The 21,602-nt window shown below is 48.4% G+C and overlaps 1 protein-coding gene across 4 annotated transcripts in view; it reads left to right on the top strand.

Moving 5' to 3' along the window:
• Window positions 1-21,602, top strand: part of PHACTR3 (phosphatase and actin regulator 3) — a 1,074,680-nt gene that overhangs the window by 1,009,857 nt on the left and 43,221 nt on the right. For all 4 annotated transcript variants that reach the window (XM_069651038.1, XM_069651037.1, XM_069651041.1 and 1 more), the window contains one exon: window positions 8,685-8,740. In XM_069651038.1, coding sequence (XP_069507139.1) covers window positions 8,685-8,740 — 56 coding nt within the window. The remainder of the gene's footprint in view (window positions 1-8,684; window positions 8,741-21,602) is intronic.

Raw genomic sequence — 21,602 nt, 5'->3', positions numbered from 1 at the left:
AGTATATGATAGAATATTGCTGGTGTTTTATCCCATCGCTCTCTAGTTTCCATGCGCCACTTCTCTTGGATCTCCTGGATATAATCAACAGGATCTTCATTCTCACGCATCTTACGGGAGGTAATTGCTCCTATGTCTGATGTGTCTGGGTACTGTACCCTCAGTGCCTGCCATAGTGCATGTCTGCAGTTTGCGAATGGTGCCCCATCATGCAATGTGTTTGTTATTGTTACCCCATGGAATCCTGCTCTCTTCCAAATGTCATCCGCTCTATCCCCTAATATTGATATTAAAAGGCCCTTTACATCTCCTACTGCCAGTTTCTGTCCTGCGGTGTGTTTTTCCATTTCATATATCCACTTACCCGCACCTCCACTTAATGATGGAAGCCTGCATTTTATATTTTCTTTATCTTTATGCTTCCAAGGGACATACTGTGGTCTAACCCCTCCTCTCTCCAAAAGTGGCATTAAGTTGTGTCTCGTTTCACCCTTTATGTTCCATAATATCGAGTCCTCACACCCTTCCTCCTCTTCCCTTTCTTCTACATCTTCAATTTCGTCCTTATTACCCCTGCTCGTAACTCTTTCTTCTCCATCTTTTCCCCTCCTTCCATCATTTCCTGTATTTAATGTGGGCAGGTGTATTCGTCTGTCCTGCCTGCGACTAGGGAGGTCTCTAAGCCGACATGCATAGGGTGTCAGTTCGTCTGTGAAGGGCACGAGTTTTATTTTGCGCAACGAGCGTGAGGTGGTTGAGCATGTAGGGTGCGATGGGGGAGGGCGTGATGGGGATGGGGATGGTGTGGCTTCATGTGTCTGTCTTTCCGCTAGTCCTTGCTCTCCCTCCTCACTTCTCTCCAGCTCATCCTTTCTCCTACTGATCCATGGCGAGTCTATGTTGGTTCGGGTGAGGTATAGTTTGTCTAAGCTTTCCCTTTCACTTTTTCTTCCTTCCCTCTCCACTCCTTCTTCTTCCTCACTACAAAAGTCAGTCATAAACGGCACCCCCCACTCGCTCTTTTTCCCTTTTATTGTTACTGTTTGTAAGTCTATTAGGTCCAATTCTCCTTTTTCTCCTTTACCAACTGCTCCCCCTTGTGCTGATGTTGTCGCTACTTCTCTGCTTCTATATACATCCCCCCATCTTTCACTCTCCCTACTCCTATCTTCTCTTTCTCCTTCACTTCTCTCCTCCATCTCCCTACTATTTTCCTCCCTTTTCCTTTTTAATTCCTCCATCACTTCACTGCTCATCTGTTCCAATATTCTTTCATCCTCTTTCTTCCTTTCCCATTTCACCCTTTCTCTTTCTACTATACTCTCTATTACCTTCCCTTCTTCATATTTCTTAGTTGTTTCTGATAGTAACCTCCTCTTCCACATTGCCATTTCTTTTTCTTTTTCTTCTTCTTCCCTCTTCTTCTCTCGCAGCACTACTCTTGATACCCTTTCTGCTGCTGCTTTTACCCTTTCAGCTTCTCTCCTTTGCTCCTCATTCCGTTCCCTTATTTTTTCCAATTCGTTCTTACCTTCTTTCCTTTTCCTCGCTCTCTCTCTCTCCTCCCTCTCGAGCTGTTTGATCAATTCATTCTGCTCATCCCTTAGCTTCGCTAGTCATTCCTCCAAAATCTCTTCCTTTTGCCGTAATAGCTCTTCCCCCCTCACTTCACTCTCCCTGGCACTATCCTCGTCTGTTTTCTTTATTACCTCCTTCTCTTCTCCAGTTAGTGAACCTCGTACTTTTAATAGTATCTGTGCAGCTACCCACTCATCATTTCCTATCTCCACAGTCTGCTCTTCTCCAGTCCTCCCCTCCCCCACTGGCATCTTCCTATGAGCCACATATGGTGGAGGGCTGTATGCCGGGTTCGAGTATCCCTCAGCCGCCCTTAACTGTCCTCTTTCTATTTCTCCTAATTCTCTTAAAGGGTACAGCCCCCCTCCCTCTGTTTTCACTTCCTGTGTTATAGGTATGTCGTTGCTCGGTTCCTTTTTTATGTCATCTAATTTATTATTCTTTTCTCCTCCTCCTCCCCCGTTCCCCGTGTTCTTTCTGCTTTCACTCCCCTTTTTCCCATCCTCTCCTTCCTCCTTAATCTCTTTTTCTTCCGGTTTTTCTCCCATAGTGAACATTCCATTTGGTCCTGGTCGGGACCCCTGGAACATCCTCCATAAATTAAACACCTCCACATGGTTTGCCAACTTCTTCCCCTTGTATGTATTGTGCAGATGGTTTAGCAGTGAATGTTGGGCATATGGATCGAAGCTACCATTAGGCGGCCACGGTGTTAGCATTTTGTTATCCGTCCCCTGGGTCCATTCTATGCTGTACTTAATTAGTTTCTCCCTATGGGGTGGCAGTGTTGTGCATATGTGTTGTAGTGGGGTAGTGAGGGTGTTCCCCCACCCTCCCAACCCTGTCCCGTATGACATAGTAGCGCTCCACTTGTTACCCTTCCCCTATCTGGTAGCAATTTATCTCACTAGTAGTTTACAATATACAACCTTATATTGTTTACCTGGCCCCGTAAGTTTGGGGATTTACGACAATCCGCTAATGAAAATTATAAAAAATATGGTATTTTACATTTGTATATTTCCTTCTGTCTTTCTTTCTTTATACAACACCCTTACAGCCCCCTGCGGCCGAGGCGCACGTAGCCCCCTGCGACTGCGTACCCCTTATGACGCTCTTATACAGTCGTCCTATTTTCACGTGCTCCTCCCCCTTTTACACTTGCCGTGGCCGGCGTTCTCCGTGCGCAGCCACGCCCCCCTTTCTCCTTTCCCCGATCAACTCATTTACCTTTTATCTCCGTTTCCACTCCCTTACCATATTTCTCTTCCCCACCACTCTTAAAACGAAGATGCCTTGTGCTCGCGATATCCTATGAAAGCCCTACTGGTGACGTCACCGATCTCTTCGAGCTACTGGTAAGTTCTTCATATGTTCTTTAAGTTCAAAATACACTTGCAATCTACCCCCGTTAACCCTACAGCTGTCTTCCTGTCACTCCTGGAACAAGGTAATCAAATCAATAATATAATCGGACTGCGCACACTGCGTCGCCTCGCGTGTGATACGCCCCTCAACAGGAGGGCTTAACCAGCCAATTATCTTCCGTATTGGGCAACTAACTAGCTACCGCCTACAGGGAAACGTCATCTACCTATCGAGTTTCTTGCTCGAACAATAGGGATCCTCATCTACTCATTGATCAATAAATGCCAAATCGTAGGAAACCACACACACCCACCCTTACACGTAGTCGCGACCTAGACCAATCAGTGTCTACGAGCGGCCGCACGTGATGTTTTCGTGTTCCGCCCCCCTCTTTCGCGTGACGTAGCCGACTGCTCTCGCACTCGTTTCACTACCATTCATTCCATTGCCAACACTAGATTGTCAAACCTTCGCCGCGCACCTGTGCAACACCTCCCTCCTCCCTTATTTAATTCCTCCCCCCTCCCTCACAATTTCGCATTGCTTGTTGTGCGTGTCATGCTCACCAAGTTCTCTTGATGCGGGGCCGCTCGACTGCGTGCACCCCTCCAAGCGGCTCGTCACCTCCCCTCGTCTGGACCACGTCTGGACACTCGCCAACCGCGGGCGGGATACTTCTCAACCGGCTCCCGAGGGCCAATATCCGGATTGCGCTGTCCGGTCATCTCGCAGCTCCGCGATGGTCCTGTAGTCCTCAGAAGGGGGCAAACGGCAGAGGGGGCCGCGCCGCCGGGCCTCCTCGCAGCGGGAGTGCCTGGAAAAAGTAAAAATAAAAAGGCGGATCTTAAACAGATCTCAGCAGTGCCTCCAACTTGTCGGGGGGAAATTCTGCCGGGGTCGGCCGGGCCGTCCGCAGACCTCCGGGCAGGGAGGCCCCAACTCCTCCCGTATATCCCAGATGAGACAGAGTATGAGACACACGCAAGAAGCAAGGTGACTCTGCTGTTTATTAGACAAAAACGGCAGGGATGGGTCAAGGAGCGTACGCGTCCGTCCTGACACACACACAATCGTAGGGCTCGCAGGCCCTTTTTATCTTATTATGACGCGCTACTTGCGTCACCTTGGAAAGTTAGCAAAAAAACCTATCGCCACTCTTAATTGGTTGCTCGAGTGGTAGGGTTAGTATAGCACACGTATAGAGAACAATATTAGTGGACAAGGGTTAGTCAGGTGATATATCTGGGTTGTCCCTACAATTAGATACATGAGAATTGTTACATGAAGACCCCTGAAGATTGGTTAAAGTTAATGGCATCAGTAATAGGAGCCCCATGTTCTGATTGGTGCGCCCGCGAGCTTCCCAGCCTGGGACCATCTCTGTTCCCAGCTCTCGGTGTACCTGTCATTTGCAACAATGTTTCACTATGGGTACGTGCAGACAATGTGAGGACTTATTCATAGCTGGAAGGCCGACTACTCCCACTGTCGCAGATGTCCATTGAGCCTTTTAATTGTATCTGCCTATGTCTTGTAACGAGGGATCCAGACGCTTTCTTCCTCCTGGGCTTGGCATCCTGTCAGGTTCGGCTTAGTCACGTGAGGTGAGACCGTGTTTGAGGCAGAATTCTGCACAATTAATATTGTTTTTCCACTGTGTGCCTGGTTTAATTTGCAGGTGTGACTTTAACGTTGGTGTGCGGCGTGCGAGGTTGTAACATCGTGCCCTTGATGGTTTGCTCTCGGAATGTGGGTTGGCAACATTGCGACCTTGGCTGGTTGCTTCGCGGGCTCATTCTGCAGGATCAGCAACTTGATTCTTGTTCTTTTAACGTCCATGGAAGCTCTTGCTTGCGGCCTACTTAAGCCTGGTGTATAAGTGGAGCCGTTTGGTGCACAGGCGCTTTATGTTACAGTACCATATTGTCTTATGACCAGTATCGTGTCTTCATTATATTTCTCATTGTGGCAACTGGTTTTAGGAGAAGCGTAAGCAAGCTCTTTTAGATGAGTTCATGATGCGTCTTGCGTTTCTGCATTTTGAAAGCCTATGTGGAAAATAATAAAGATGCACGTCCGTGAGTATGTCTGTCGCCTACGTCATAGCACTGAGTATATTGTTCGTGTAGATTGGTGCGGGAGTGTCCAGTGTGTATATTTGTACAGGTGTGCTGACCGTTGGCTAGGTCGTCATGGCATCTCTAACGACGTGTAGGTTTTAGTCTAGTTGATCCGTGCCGCAGGTGTCGGCATGGCCAGTGCGGGCTGCTGGGCAGGCAGATGGACACATCCGTATGTTCCTGTACCAGGGTATTTGGTCGTCTGGTAGATGGGCAAACTCTTCTCGTGGCGGGTGTCTGGGTCGTGACCCTTTAGGCCAAGCGCGAGAGGTGAAGGACGGGAGACTGGTCTTCCATTCTCCCACTTCAGTGTCCTCCGATGCCGTACGGCCTTCGGCTGTACTGTTTTGTCAATGTGCAGCCGGATGGTTTTGCCCTTCAAGCAGCCTATTCCATCTTGCAGCTTGGGGTATTGACTTCGCATTTTCTCCACCTCTTCGGCCTCATCAATGTGGCAGATGAATTTGACCACTCCCAGATCTTCTGCGGTGTCTCCACTCAGCAGGCTTTCGATTCCTGCCTTCACAACATATACTTTCGACCACAGTCTGTTTTCGCCGTGCTCTAGCGTGGTGCGGAACCTGCCCATGACTGGTAGGGGCTTCCGGCTGCCGTAGGCATACAACAGCATATCCGTGCTTTTCAGGACTGGTTGAGGCTTTAGAGTCTGAAATATGCTTGTGGGCATCACGTTCAACGAAGCGCCGGTGTCAATGGTCATGAGAATGCGCTGGTCTTGGACAGTGACCATGCACTTGCGCCTTCGGACAGATTTTCTTTGTGTTTCTTGGCCTTGGCTTAATGCGGTCACCAGGTATATCTTTCTTCCTTTCCTCTCGTTGTCCTTGCTGGGATCTTGCTGCCCTGTCGAGATATCATCCCCTTCTTCCTCCGTGGAAGAGTTGGCCACTGCGACCCTCCTTGCACTGGCCTGCTTCTTTTTCTTGGTCGCGTTTTTGTCTGAAATGTTCTGTGGGGGCTGCGTGGAGGCGCCCGATGATCTGCACACCTTTGCATAATGATCCTTCCTGCCGCAGGCGCCGCAGGTGGTGCCTTGCGCAGGACAGTTGCGGCGGCCATGTCGTGGGCCACCACACCAGCCACACTCTGTGGGCCCAGGAATGCGCGGTTGCCACCTGTTCTGGACATAGCCCCCACTGTATTCATCCCTCGAGGATTGTTTGTTGGTGATCTGGGCCACCATGGCTGTGTTGAGGACCGGTTGCAGTCTGTGCAGAGTGGCCTCCATGTTGGCCGCTCTGGTGTGGGCTAGTTCCCTTTGTCGTCCTAATTCAAGGATTCGTTGCAGGGGGATGCCTCTCTCGCTGAGAATCAGGCGCCTTAGTTTTTCTGAGTGTACGCCGTTAATGATCTGCCTCCTGATCTCCCTCTCAACATTAGTGAACTCGCAGGACATGGCCAATTTTCTTAACCGAGTGTGGTAGGCATCCAGGGTCTCGTCCGCTGCCTGTATGGTGGTGCAGAAGATGAAAGTCTCATAGTCCGGGTTCAGTTGGGGGAGAAAATGAGCTGTGAGGGCATCTTTTGCGTTTTGGTACGCATCTTGGCCATCAGCCACATCCAAGGAGTTGAAAATGCGCAGTACCTCGTCACCCACACTGAGTAGTAGGTGCGCCTTCATCTTCCTGGCCGACGTCACATCTTTGCACTCCATCGCCATCTCGAATTTCTGGATCCACAGCTGCCATCTGGGTCCACTCGAAGATGGGTCGGTAAAGGGGTCAAACGGCTGGACCAGTGTCGATGAGCCTCCTTGTGTCCGAGGCTGTGGGGACGTCAGCGATAGGTTTGCCGCAATTCTGGACGGCGTGGTGGGCCCAGGGGTGGACGTGCCGGCAGCCATGTCGACATGTACCTGTTCAGTGCTGTCGTGATCTCTTCAGGCAACCACTAGCGCGGTGAAGTTGGGCCTTCCCTGGAGGTGCCTTGGTGTCCAAACGCTGTAGCAGAGAGTTCAGGTGCCGGTTTTCCCATGTGGTTACGATGCCACGTCGTGATGGGGCCCCTGGTGTACGATACCAGATGTGAGATGGCTCCACACTGCCCAGCCATCACTTGTAGGGCGAGTGATGATGAGAAGATTGAAGGAGAACAAAAAATGTATTTATTTATTTATTTATTTTGGGGTGGGGTGGGTCACGTGTGCGATCCCCCCCCACCGGGTGTCCAAAAATGTGGCCGCGATGGCTGCAGGCCATCTAGGGGCCGTGAACGCTGAGCGCGTGTTTGTCCTCTTTCCACCTCGTCGCCATTGTTAGGTCCCAGCCCTCGGCGTGCGCGCACGAGGGCTGGAGGGGTAAGCTAGACCGCACGGCCTGGGGCGCAGCGCCAGCGGGAGCTCAAATAACTCGCACACACACACGGGTTGATGGTCTGCCCCCGGAACTGCCTCCCGAGCGCGGGGCGGGGCTTTTATTCGGCACGCCCTGCGTCACCGCGTAGCAGGACACAGGGCGGAACATAACAGCTGGGAAAGGACTGCTGTCTGTATTTGTTTTTTTTTTCCCTTTTTTTGTGTGTCAACTGTGTGATGGTTATGGAAACTAATAAAGAGTTTTTTTTAAAGAAAACAATCATTAAAACATGTAAAATTGTTTTACATAGCTCTTAGAAGAGGGTGCGACCATACGTGACCTTGGGAAACGTAACTATCTACCTGTTGTCATGATAGATACACGCTTAATGTGAGCATCGGCGCTTGGAACGTGCCCCCGCCCCCCCACTCATGAATGTAATTCTGTGCGTTGTCTATCGTACTGCAGGGCTGTATATAACCTTACCCGTTGAATGGCGTGGTTGCATGTTAGATACACGTTCAGTGGTTGTGTTATACTTCTTCATGGTTCACACCCCCCCCCCCCCCCGTGCATGTCTGACAGGGAGCGCTCGGCTGAGTGAGCGTTAGCTTCCCAGGCGCGTCTTCAGAAGAGGAATTGGGCCGGCGCTGGAATTGCACCAGGAGATATGTGTGAAGCGCTAATTGCTGCACATTGCTGCGTGCGCCCGCCGTCGGCACGTGCGCCCTCTCCCTGCCCCCTCCCAGAAGTGAAGGGGTCCCCAGCTCCCTCCCCCTGTTACTACGGCACGATTTCTTGTGGGCAGCACGGCAGGCAGCGTCCCTGGCAGTGGGCGGGATTCCCTCCGTGACGGCGCTGTCGCCGGGCCTGTGATTGGCGGGCTCGCTGCGAGGGGCCTCCTCCGGCAGGCAGCCCAGACGGCAGGAGCTCCCGGGGTCTCCGCAGAAGCACCTGCTGCTGCTGCTGGGGTGACTGCTCGCTGCTGAGCCCAGGGGCAACCAGGGAACAGGACATCTGACGCCACTGCGGGCGAAGTAGTATTCGACGTTGCTTTAGAAGAGTACACTATTGCCGCCTACTCGGGACAATTATCGGGGAATTCTTTGAGACTGTTTCGGGCACGAACATCCCTGTGTTTTTGGGGCCATAAAAAAAAAACATTCGCAGTGCATTGGCTGTGATTTTGGTGAAGAGGTGTCTGCTCGCACTACAAGACCCTTCTACTGTATTTGTAAACACAGACCTGTGGACATTCTGCGGCCAGTATGGTGCAAAATGTGATTCTGGTGTTTTTCCGTAGACGACTGAGCCAAAGACCGGCCGTGGAGGAGCTGGAGAGACGGAACATCCTGAAACGTGAGTAACCCCTCCATCGGGGAGGTTGCTCGAACTCTGCATGCATTGGGTGGGTTCAGGGAGCCTGCATGCACCCGGAGTTGTGGGAAGCTGCTCATCCGGTGCATGCCCTGCATGGGTGGCTTTTGGGAGGCTGAATGCACGGTGGATTTAGGGAGGCTGCTCGTCCGGTGCATGCTCTGCGAAGCTGCATGCACGGTGGATTCTGGAAAGCAGCTCGGCCGGTGCATGCACTGGCAGGCTGCATGCACGGTAGCTTATGGGAGGCTGCATGGACGGTGGATTCTGGGAGCCTGCTCGCCCTGTGCATGCTCTGGGAGGCTGCATGTACGGTTTATTCTGGGAGGCTGCTCGCCCGGTGCATGCTCTTGGAGGCTGCATGCACGGTGGCTTCTGGGAGGCTCATCGCCCGGTGCATTCTCTGGGAAGATGCATGCACGGTGGATTCTGGGAGGCTGCTCGCCCGGTGCATGCTTTGGGAGGCTGCATGCATGGTGGATTCTGGGAGGCTGCTCGCCCGGTGCATGCTCTGGGAGGCTGCATGCAGGGTGGATTCTGGGAGGCTGCTCGCCCGGTCCATGCTTTGGGTGGGCTCCGGGAGGCTGCTGTTGCACGGGGCATGATCTGAGTGGGGTTTCCCTAGTTTTTATGTCTTTATCAAACCGCACGGGTCGCCCCCGACGCTTGCCAAGTACTTGCCAGGGTTGCTCACTGCACCAACACAAGGTTTCAGTTCAGACTGGGCCGCCATGTGTTGCTATGTTTAAAGTATCCCCTGTCCTGGAGTCCAGAGGCTGTCGGGAATTTCAGGGTAATGTGAAAATTATAGCCAGATACAAAGTCGCCTAATAACTCGTTGCAACAAACACGCAGTTATCTAAGCGCTGCAATAACAGTTATTATTATCAATTGACTCTGTATTGCCAGGGATACTATTGATGTGGTCAATAAATGTATATGATTTTGAAGGCAGTTTTCTATTTACATGCAGGGTGTCCATTTGCTTTTTTCAATTAAGAAGCATTAGTTCAATTGAAAGTAACATATTAGAAAGCAACACACAGCTAACCAACATGGGTCTACGTGTTGCGAGCCAGTCCTTTGGGTGGGGGCGCCGCGGCGGGTACACGGCCATGTGTACGGAGGCTAAGGCCCTCCCTCTCGGCGGGAACCCAGCCTGTTTTGTAGTTGAGGTGCACAGGCATGTGCAGGGAGTGGAACGTGCTACCCCTCGACTCTGATTGACCCCCCCCCCCATTATCCTTACCCTGCGTGTCTGTTCTTTTATTCATGCCACCCCTACATAGGTCAGGGCCCCACTTGGGCCACCCCAGTCAGAAGAGTCTGGACACGCCACTGTTGGGGTGAGGGGCCAAAGTTGGAGGTGGACAGTGATTTGCCCCTATAGGGAGACCCTGGTCGACCGCTGAAGAGGTCAAACCGTCGCTCTGGGCCTGTAGGGGGACACGGGGGGGGGGGGGGGGTGGGCCGGTATCAGAAGGCATTCTGTGCAGGACCTTGGGCCTCCTGGTGCCACGGCTAAGGGTGTGGCAGGAGGGCAGGCCCGCTCCTCTGGCTCACCCTGATAGGGTGCAGAATTGAGTGGCCCATCAGGGTTGACAGAAGTTTTGAAATGTTTTAAATACAATGTTCTTGTTGCATTTTGGAGAATAATAAACGCGGGGCCTTATATGTCCAAAGGAATCTCGGTGTGAGCCTCGAGGCCCTTTTGCAGCCCATTAGCCTCTCATTTTGTTTATTTATTTATTGTTTATAGTTCAAAAAACGAACTTTTACAACAAACCATAACTTAACATGTGAATAAATACAAACTTTAGCAACAATACATTACATTAGACAACAATGCTATAAAGATACATTTGCTATATACATACTTTCATTCATTTCATTTCATTTAAATTCATTTCTTCTTTACATCACAAAACCATTAATGGTTCTCATAGAGAACGAACAGACAGCACCTGTCCCACGGTGTCACACAGAACTCGGCAAGTCTGACCACCATACAACAAGATCATCTAACATTCTAGAAATAGATCTAAACACATATTAATATTAATTAGCTTCTCATTATGGAACCCTGCCTGATGCAAACTCTTTCACTTAGCTGGCAAGCTGCATACCACACAAGTAAGTCATACCTGCTGTTTTCCTTTCTACTAGCCTGGCAGTACCAAGCCCCCCTCGCCCTGCATTGGGTAGCTTGCTATCTTTCCGGCACTTATACTACCCATCTACTGGATAATCCGGTCCAATCACTCTTGCTGCCTATTTTGACTTTCATTGTAACTTCTGTGATCTAAACGGAAGAATTTTCTGTATTCCCCCCAATTTTACTTATTTGCTTCAAACTAACCTACCTCCATGTCTCTCAGCGGTCACTGCCAGAAAAGGGATCTTACTAAGGCACCAGAACGCAGGCCTGAAGCACGACCAACGAAAGAACGCTGGACGTAGCGCAACACTACATTCCTGCGCACTGCAGACTGTACGTGAAAATGTAGAAAGCCACAGAAAGTTGGGGCGGGTGGGTTACAGGCTCATCCTGCTCCCCCGTGGCCTCTCAGGCACACGGACACAAATAATACAAAGGAGACTACAAGTAGAGAGAAATGGCATGTAATGCAAACAGACCAGTGCATGGGGGGGCTCTCTATACCCTCTCCCCAGGTCCGGCTCATCCTTATATACAAATGGAGTGGCTAAAACCATTCCCCTTCTGATTCCCATTAGTCCTGTTTCCAGTTATCTTGTAATGCTTGTTGATCCTGTACTCATGTTCACCCTGTTTTCTTCCCAGAACAAGTTTTCGACATTTGGAAAGTTTATCCTTTATGCATATTTTCATCTGCCAAAACTCTACTTACAAGTTTTTGCACTTTGGCAAATGTTCTGTCTATCCTCTTACTTCCCATCTCTAGTCGTGCCAGTCCTAAAATAGCCACACGAGTCGCTAACACCAGCCGCATAGGTTCTCTTTCTCTTGCCTTTATATGTGTGTCATTCTTGTGTCACTATATATAGTAGGGGCCTAGAAAGGGGCATTCCCCACAAACATCACCCAAATACTACTCCTAACTGGCTTCTCACTTCAATTTCATCAACCCCAGCTCAAGTACTGGCATGAGACTCACCCGCCATGTCCCTCAAAAGGGACAGCGGTCCTACAATAAGGTAATTTCAGGTAGCTGCTTAGGGCACCACCAGCAGAGGGCTAGAATGGGCATCAAATTGGCCCTAAAAAACATCACTAATTCTGGACCTATTGAAAGTGGGGTGAGCAGCGTGACGAAATGGCACTCTGAATTCAGTAGCTGGAACTAGTCCCTACCGCACCCCAATTTGGACCCATTAACAAAGCCCTTACTGTAGACTGCGAGAAGGGCCAGAGCCAGTCGGACCCAAGGGTGGAGGTTATGGAAGAAGGAGCATGCCCTTATGTTTTTATTTTTGGAATGTTGTATTGCGCTTCATGCAAAACAGATCACTTCTGAGAGCCCAACAATATGTCCTTCCAACATTAAGAGACCTCACTGGTTGATGCACATTAGATACACCCTGGAAGGGTACCGTCCACTCCCACTCATTGACCATGGATTTGTTTGACAAATTCATAGATGCTTTTCCCCAACCCCCTTACTCCTCAATAATCATTGGAAGGCTCGGCCTTACACCATCCCGTCTAGCTCACTTCTGCCGACGTACACGTTCACTGAATGCGTTTTTGCATTATTTCTTTTGCACTTTTGTTTTGTGGCAAAATGCACATAGGAAGTGGGCTTAAGGTATATACGGTGTAGGGGCAGTGAGGGGTGGTGTCTGGGGTTTCCTGTATTTTTCCACAAATAGTGCTAAAAAAAAAGTTGGCCAAAGTGTGGCTGGGCCAAATAAATGTGGCAATGGTTCATAGACCCACCCCATCCACATAGTACCTGATACACGCTCGGTGGAACTGGGCCGCACTTGGAAAGAAGGCAAGTCCTGTTTCATCACACAGTAAAAGTACACAGAGCTTTTATTGATTGTGGATGCCATAACCCATTTTCATACATGGGAATGCATTTTCCACCAAAGATCTGCTTGTCTGATGTAAACCTGATTTATATGAAGTCGAAGTAACCCCAAACTATCACTGGATAACACCAACGGTCCAATGCACCCAACTTACGAGGTCTAAAATGGAGGACCACTCAACTGAGCACCATAGTCAGGAGTGCGAGGAAGACCCACGCACAGCAAATCTTGGCTGCTCTCTCACACCTCTCAGAACTTCACATAATGGTGCCATGGGCATGCTAGCCCCAGAATATTTATTTTATTTATTTATTTATTTATATTCGTGCGTTAGAGTTCAAAACTGAACCTTTCACACGTTGCACTAATCGAATCACAACAAAATACATTTTAAAAAGATGAATAGAAAAATATATACATGGTACAGTCAAATCTTCTACCCATATAAACTCTTTAAAGAACACTTTTCAAATAATGTAAAACTCTTATTAGAATCGATAACTCTTTAGTATTTAAAATCCTTAACCAGAAATCCTCTTCCCCCACATACTAAAAACATTCCCATGTTCTCCTCTCACAGACTGGGCTGAGCAGGACACAAGATGCAGAGGTACGTCAGGGATTCATCCTCCAAACTACAAAACCGACATAATCGTAAACCCCTTGGCACCCTCTCCTGAATTCCAAGCAAGTTATCGTCCAGGAGAAATGATAATTGAAGCAGCTATAGGCCAACAATTCTGACCTCACCTGAATCCATACATATCGATACAGCTTTACCTTAGTATTATTCGGATTTGCAGTTAGCTCCCCAGTTGACGACTTGATTTACTAAGCAAATCTCTGCAGGATCCAGTACTCAACACAACCCTTGACCCAACATACAGTTGAGACGGCCAAAGAATGAAGCAGGGGAGGAGCCAATATGTTTGCATAAAGTTACAAGCGTCCCCGTAAAATAAGTCTGCACTGTATACCCACCAAAGGGACAAACTTAGGGAGACAAAAAAAACCTTTCTCCACATTATTGGCTCAAGTTTTGGCCAAGATATACCTTCATCGTACGCATGGTTACCAAAAATTATTTGGGGGAGAATTTTTTGCCTATATAATTTAATTAACAGTAGCACTGAGAATCTCCCAAATTTATGATCGAATAGCATCAATTGAGAAGTTGCTGTCCGAAATTATGTACGGAGATCTCTCCCCAACCCCGAGATCCCTTTCGAGGCATAGATGACTGAACCTAGGTACTTAAGCTGTTTAACTACTTCCATATTTTGGTCATTTAGCGACCACAACCATTTAAAGCTTTTCCATGTTGAGCACTCCCCATTAAGGACCATGATCTTTGATTTAACAGTATTCACTGTAAGGTCCAAATTGCCCAAAAAGTCTGCAATGCTCTGTAGGGCCCGCTGAAGGCCAATTGGCGTCATGTCACAGATGACCATGTCATCTGCATAGTTCAGATATTGTACTTTTACATGCCCTAACACTGGGGAATTTGTCCTAACCATCTTCCAACAAGACGCCGTGTCCTTAATATAGAAATTAAAAAGTACGGTGCAAGAACAAACCCCTGCCGGAGTCCTCGATTAGTTTCAATCCAAACCGAGAAAGACCTGCAAGAGTCCAATCTTATCACTACCTTGTCCCTCGATGGAGAGCTTCAAAGATACTAATTAAAGGACAGGGGAAGCCTTTTTCATCTAATTTTTGCAAAACAATAGCCCTATTGACCTGATCAAACGCTTTACTAATCAAGGAAGGCCAGAAAAAACGGCCTGCCTTGATTCTTAGCATGTCTTTCCAGTAGCGAAAATATATAGCCATTTAAGGATGACTCCACACCCTTCTTAAAACCTGCCTGGCAAGGGTATACGTTTTTTGAGCCCATTGCCCTGGTATGCAATTCTTTTAGTAGTATTCTAGCAGATATTTTATTTGAAGTATCTAACAAGAATATAGGGCGTTATTGTAATGGGGACAAACAGTCTCCCCCCTTGAAGATCAGAACTATCAAGGCTGTGCCCCATAATTCTGGGAATTCCTGATGTAGCAATATATTCGCAAATAGCTGAGATAATATTCCCGCCCACAGTTGTGGATTAAAGTTAAATGTTAAATTAGTTAGCCCATCAGGGCCCAGGGAATTAGACATTTTACTTGTCCTGATCAGAGGAACAATATTGTCCAGATCCCAAGAAAGGGCTCACCTCCCAATTCGTACAGGCATAAGCCTGGGATGTAAATTGACCCTTTCTAACATATAACTCCCTGAAATGATCCACCCATACCTCTTCCGGAATTGCTTGGACTTGCAAATACATATCTGTCCCCTGTGGTTTAATACGTTTCCAGGACTCTTTAATATTATTCCCCGTAATGCATCCCAACATACTTTCTGCATCATAAATATGCATTAAAAAAAACCCAGCCAATTCCTAAAATTCCTTTTTACAGTTGCCACCTCTTTTACAGTGTTCCCCAATCTTTGGGAATTCATGTTTTTAATGCAGACACGCATCTGGTTTTTACGATCCTTCACTTGTTGGTCGAGCGCAGGGCATGCCCCATAGCTCTAGAGCTTTTAGCTAATTTGTTTGCCAGGACCAGCACCTACAGCGAGGTCTAAACACTCCGGCCAAAGCCCCTTGGAGTGGTTACACTCATATCATTAGCCCCCTTGCCAACCTTACCACTTTCACATGCTCTCATACAGTGGTCACTACACTCTGTTTTGATAACATTTAGACCAACTTCTCCCTCAAATAAATCCCTAGAAACGAAGATGTAATCCAGGGTAGAGTTACCAGTAGCATTGTGCCATGTAAATGCTGATGAAAGGGCCCCTCAACAATTTCCATTTAAAAGTACCATGTCCCATGCCTCCAATTCTCACACAACCAGACGGCCTCTTTCATGTGCTACATTAGATGTTTTTACCCTATTAGGAGCCTGATACCAATCGTCCTCCAAACACTCTGCATTAAAGTCTCCCAGAACGATTATTGACGCCCCGGCCTCTGGGATTTCTCCCAACAAAAGGAACGAGACCGAGGCAACAGCCTCCTCCATTCGGGCAGGATCAGGGTTTAAATAAACATTAAGCAAGAGACACTTCTCCAATGCATTGGAACCCTGGACACGCCACTCCAAGAGGACTGCGAGCATATCATTCCTCTCAAGGTCTATTTGTCATATGCTAAACCCTAAATTACGTGTACGCTTGGCTGCTATCAGCAGACCCCCGACCCCCATAATGGCGACCCCTCCATCCCCAATGAGCCTTGACAAACCTTACATCAAACCTTCAATCATATGGATACCCATTAATAAAGTTTTCTGACAGCATATAATATCAATCTGGGCCAGAATATCCTGACTGCTGATAATGCTGGCAAAACCTCTGGAATTGCATGATAGAATCCTCCCGCCATCATTCACTCTTTCCAATCATTTCCTGACCCTGGGATATACGGGACTGGAAAATGTTGCCTCCAATCCTGCGGCCCGTATCCCCGACTTGGCAGTATTCTTCTACTATCCCCAGAATATGCTTCAAGCGCTTTCTCTCTCGCCCGCGCTGGAGCTTCGAGGCTGTAAGGCAAGACCGGCTCTCTGTGGGTGCTGCTAGGTGGTAAAGCCGCGCTCCAACCACTCTGATGCTAGTCTGGCCAATACCAATGAATACATTCCCTTATCTGCTAGTTTCTTTATTTTCATTGTAAACTTTACATAATGTAATGTAGCTTTCTCCACGTGCAACAGTAGCACATTTTTATAACATTACTACATGAAATAAGTAAACCCATCCCACAACTCGCAGATGACCGCCATCATGTGATTTAAGTTCTAAAATGGTTGGTGGCTATCCAGGAATGTGACTCAAAGTTCAGCTGTGTGTGATCTCCTGGAACTTCCCTTCCCACGACTTCCCCATCCTCTGCACTCTGAACTGGCCTTGTATGCTTTACAGTGCATTATAAACCCCACTCAATAAATAAATAAGACCAGTGTCATATTACTGGATGCTTCACGGGCTGTATTCCTTGAGCACTTCAGACCTTTTCTGATATAGAGCCTAATATTTAAGTTGTGTTTTGTTTGATAAGAGGCCAAAACAACCAGCTACCAAAAATATCAAAAGCCAAAGCCTATTTATTTTCACTAGATTAGTAGGCAGACTAGATAAAAACACACACACACACCCTGCACATACATGTGGTATAGATCCCACATACATACAGCCGGTCAAGTGGCACAGCGAGTAGAGCGCTCGCTTTGACATCCAGTGCAGAGCCTGCGAACGCATCCTTCCGAGGTCGATACATGAGCACCACACACCGTGGGTAATAATAAGCAGCGCTATATAAATGTTAAATTATTATTATTATAACACAGGAGTCCTATCTTCTACTTACTTGTTCAGGCCTGGGCTAGTTACACATCAAATTCCCATGCAATTACTATGACTATATAACACACACTCCAGAAACACCACACACCTCACCTCGCCCTCGCCCATCCTCTTCACATTGCACAACCACTATATCCTCACACTTCGTATCCTCTGCACCTCGCCCTCCGCACTGCCTACTCTATATTATGTATTTGTATATGGCGCCGAAAGTGAACATTAACACAAAGAGACGAACAGGAAAGACAGGACAAGTGTTAAGAGGTCTAGATCAGATCGAAGAGTGGCATTATTTGAAAAGAAATGTTTTTCGCTGTCGTCGGAAGTTTCCGTTGTTTTGTTCTTGTCTCAAAGCCAGGGGAAGTGAATTCCAAAGTTTGGCTGAACGAACTGGGCAGTTCCCCGGCCGTTAGCCCACTTGAAGCTTTGGCTAGTGATCAGTGCTAGTGTAGACGAGCCAAGAGTTCTAGTAGGTTCATAACAAGTCGCCATGTTTTTAAGGTAGACTGGCAGTGTCCCATCTAGACACCTATGGATGAGCACAACTGACTGAAAGAGCACCCTTGCAGGTACCGGAAGCCAATGTAGGTCCTCTTGAGTGCTGGAGATGTGTTCCCGTCGCGATTTGCCTTTAATAATACGGACAGCGTTGTTTTGTATAATTTGCAATTTATGTAATCATTTCTTGTTGGCTCCTATGAGCAGAGCATTGCAATAATCAACCCTCGACAATACCGTGGCCCCTGCTGCAGATGTACAGTCCTGCTCAGAAAGAAAAGGGTGAATATTTCTCAGCAAGCGGAAGTAGTAGGAGCAGTTCTGAACCACCTGCGTTTCAGAGCTAAGTGACGACTCGAGATGGATGCCTAGGGATTTCACCTTCTCAGACATCAGAATGTTACAGTCTTGGATAGAAAAGGACAGGTATCTGGGCTCGTGTTTAAGCCTAGCCTGGGGTGACCCAAAAATCAACAGCTCAGTTTTGTTACTGTTTACACACACCCATAACACTCCATGAACCCAGCCACCCACTTACCATGATCCGCCACTTCTATTGCCCACAATCTGTCATCCTACAGAGGTTTTTGCCCACGACTCCCATCAGCCCCAGCCAGCATAGTCTGTGGTGAGGGATCATGAGAGTTGTAGGCCAGGAATCTAGAGGCTCACAGGGTGGCTACCTCTGATTTAGTCCCTAGAGGAATGTATGCTCCCACTGTGGATAATAAGAATCCCTAGCACTCATAGTCCAAATCCAGCTCCCCATTCACGCTCGGTCTTAATAATATGAATGTCTGGCTTTTGTAATAAGCTTCAAGCAGCATTCCTCTTGCTTCCAAGTGCTGTAATAATACAGGTTATTACCCTATTTAATGATATTCAATCAATCTCAGAAAGAAGACAAGCTGAGTTGGCGCTGCATGGGCCGGAACTCGCAAAGCACGTACTGGTCCAGGTCAGAGGTCAGCACTTACTTTTTTGAGCTGTCCACCAAGGCATTGCCTAACAAAACCTGCATTGCCAACCATGTCTCTGACATGCCATAAACACTAGTCATTCCCCAATATAAGGATTCCAGTCAACCTTCCGACACCACAGAGCCTGAGTAACTTTGGTTGGCCACAGTGAGTGGCCTGTAACTACACTCATGCACTGCAGCGCCGCCTTGCCCTCACACTCGTTTGCAGCCTTCAGTTGCTTTGTCACCATACACATTTGCACACTCCAAACGGCACACCTGACAGATGGGATAGTTATGTTGGTATCATCTAGTGCTACTTTCCTTCATATGCATCTCCTGGGCATATGCCCATGTGTATCTGTGGTATACCGCCTGAGGGTACAGGTCTTTCTGGTTTCCTGTACATGCACATCCTGGTCATATACCCACGTGTATCTGGAGTGGGCCACCTGAGAGAAAAAGTCCTTGAGTTTCCTTCTTATGCGGCTCCTGAGCACATGGCCATGTATACGTGGATTGTACAGCCTGGGAGTTCTAGGACTTTGAGTTTCCTTCATATGCATGTCCCGAGCATATGCCCACGTGTACCTGGAGTGTACAGCCTGAGAGAACAGTCTTCCGGTTTCCTGCTTATGCGGATCCTGAGCACATGGCCATGTGTACCTGGGTTGTACAGGCTGAGAGTACAAGTCTTCCGGTCTCCTCCTTATGCCGCTCCTGAGCACATGGCCATGTGTACCTGGGGTGTACAGCTGAAAGTTCTACGTCTTGATTCTCCTTCATGTGCAGGTCCTGAGCACATGCCCAAGTGTACCTGCAGTGTACAGCCTGAGAGTACAAGTCTTCCGGTTTCCTTCTTATGCCGCTCCTGAGCACATGCCCACGTGTACCTGCAGTGTACAGCCTGAGAGTACAAGTCTTCCGGTTTCCTTCTTATGCGGCTCCTGAGCACGTGTCCATGTGTACCTGGGGTGTACAGCCTGAGAGTACAAGTCTTCCGGTTTCCTTCTTATGCCACTCCTGAGCACATGCCCACGTGTACCTGCAGTGTACAGCCTGAGAGGGCCGTGTGTTAAGAATCTGTGGAGTTGATACTGCAATTGAGCGGATGGTAATGTAGCTACTGTTGCTGTTAATGGTGTGCCAAAGCTCAATGAGGCAAGTCTTGCCAATAAAGAGCTTGTGTTTTGGAATGTCGGATGGTAGGGAACATTCTGTGTAGAGTTTTCAGCATGAACGTGTGCACCCCATGAGGGGCTGGGGGAGAGGGGGTCTACCCTGTGTATAGGAAAGTACATGCAAGAATGTGACGTTACAGCCGCACTTGGAACTGAAAGGGTACACCCCTTGTTGGTTGTATTCAAGCGTGGGCTCATCCTTGCCACTGAATGCTTTCCGAAGAGGGGGGCAAGAGAACGGCTTGGAGCCCTGCATTTGCTGTCGAGTTTCCGTGCTGCACAGAGCGACTCAGGGCTGGCACTGTCCCGTCGGGCCATAGAGCAGTGCCAGCATATAGGATGGGCCCGTTTTTGGGCAACAGTTGGCCTGTTTGAAGAGTTACCGTACTGTGCACCTGGTAGTTTTGACCAATGCTACTTACCAGAACCACTTATTGCAACACATTTTACCCCAATCTCCCCCCTGTGCAGCAGTACTGAAATAGTCTGTTACGAAAAATAAAGAATGGCCAATTGCAATGTTGCGCCACTGTTTAATGGGCACCTGGCCCATTTTATGTCCAGTTTGATCATGAACGATTCTGACTGGCTAAATCACGTTATCTTTGTGTCCCTCACAGCGGCTGTAGCTGGAAACTTAGTAAAGCAGAACTTTCCCTGATTTCTGGGATTCTTACTCTGTCTGCCCCTGAACCCCTCTTCCTGGTCTCCTGGCTTGCAGTCTTCTTGTAAGCCTAGTCCGATCGACCGCTCTGGCCTACTTGACCACGTTGCCGTTCTCTGATGGAGTATAGCACTTTCAACCTTAAGACCTGTCCGGGTTACCAAACCACAATTTCAGATCGCTATCCTGATCTTGGTTTTATGTTTGCTCCTCTCTTTCTTGGTCTCTTAGCCGAATCCTTGAGCTCTCCATTCCCCACCGTCCGAAGGTCCTTGTTTACTTTATCTGTGTGCCCTTGTTCTGAACTCACCCCTCCTTCCCTAGCCCAACACTAACAGTCTCCGCCCCTTTCTTGGTACAATCTAGTGACATTACTTTCCTTGTGAAAAACGTTCATAGATCTAAAACTATTTGGGACCTAGCAATGTAAGTTGTCCGTCCGCCCGTTCCATGAATACGTAAAAAGAGCCAAAAAATAAATATGGATAAAAACAGACGGAAATGGCAGAAATAGAAACACCATAAAACCGGAAGCATTAAGAATAACCTATGCACCTCACAGGTGCCTCAGTCTGTATTTCCCAGCTGTAAGCAAGGGGGCTCAAACATCATTTGGAAATGGGCCCACACGAGCCTTCTTTCGGCCATGACTCCAACATCTCTAGATATCTTCACACTCGGGGCAGGCACACGAGGCTCCCCACACTAGGGGCAGGCACACGAGGCTCCCCTCTAGATAGCTTCACACTAGAGGCAGGCACACGAGGCTCCCCTCTAGATATCTTCGCACTAGGGGCAGGCACACGAGGCTCCCCTCTAGATATCTTCACACTAGGGGCAGGCACACGAGGCTCGCCTCTAGATATCTTCGCACTAGAGGCAGGCACACGAGGCTCCCCTCTAGATATCTTCACACTAGAGGCAGGCACACGAGGCTCCCCTCTAGATATCTTCACACTAGGGGCAGGCACACGAGGCTCCCCTCTAGATATCTTCACACTAGGGGCAGGCACACGGGGCTCCCCTCTAGATATCTTCACACTAGGGGCAGGCACGCGAGGCTCCCCTCTAGATATCTTCACACGAGAGGCAAGCACGCG

Source organism: Ambystoma mexicanum, chromosome 3p, assembly GCF_040938575.1.
Source record: "Ambystoma mexicanum isolate Mex_15411 chromosome 3p, UKY_AmexF1_1, whole genome shotgun sequence".
Classification (NCBI taxonomy): Eukaryota; Metazoa; Chordata; class Amphibia; order Caudata; family Ambystomatidae; genus Ambystoma; species Ambystoma mexicanum.
Note: the sequence above shows the minus strand (reverse complement) of the source record. Positions and strands in the feature narration are given on the sequence as shown.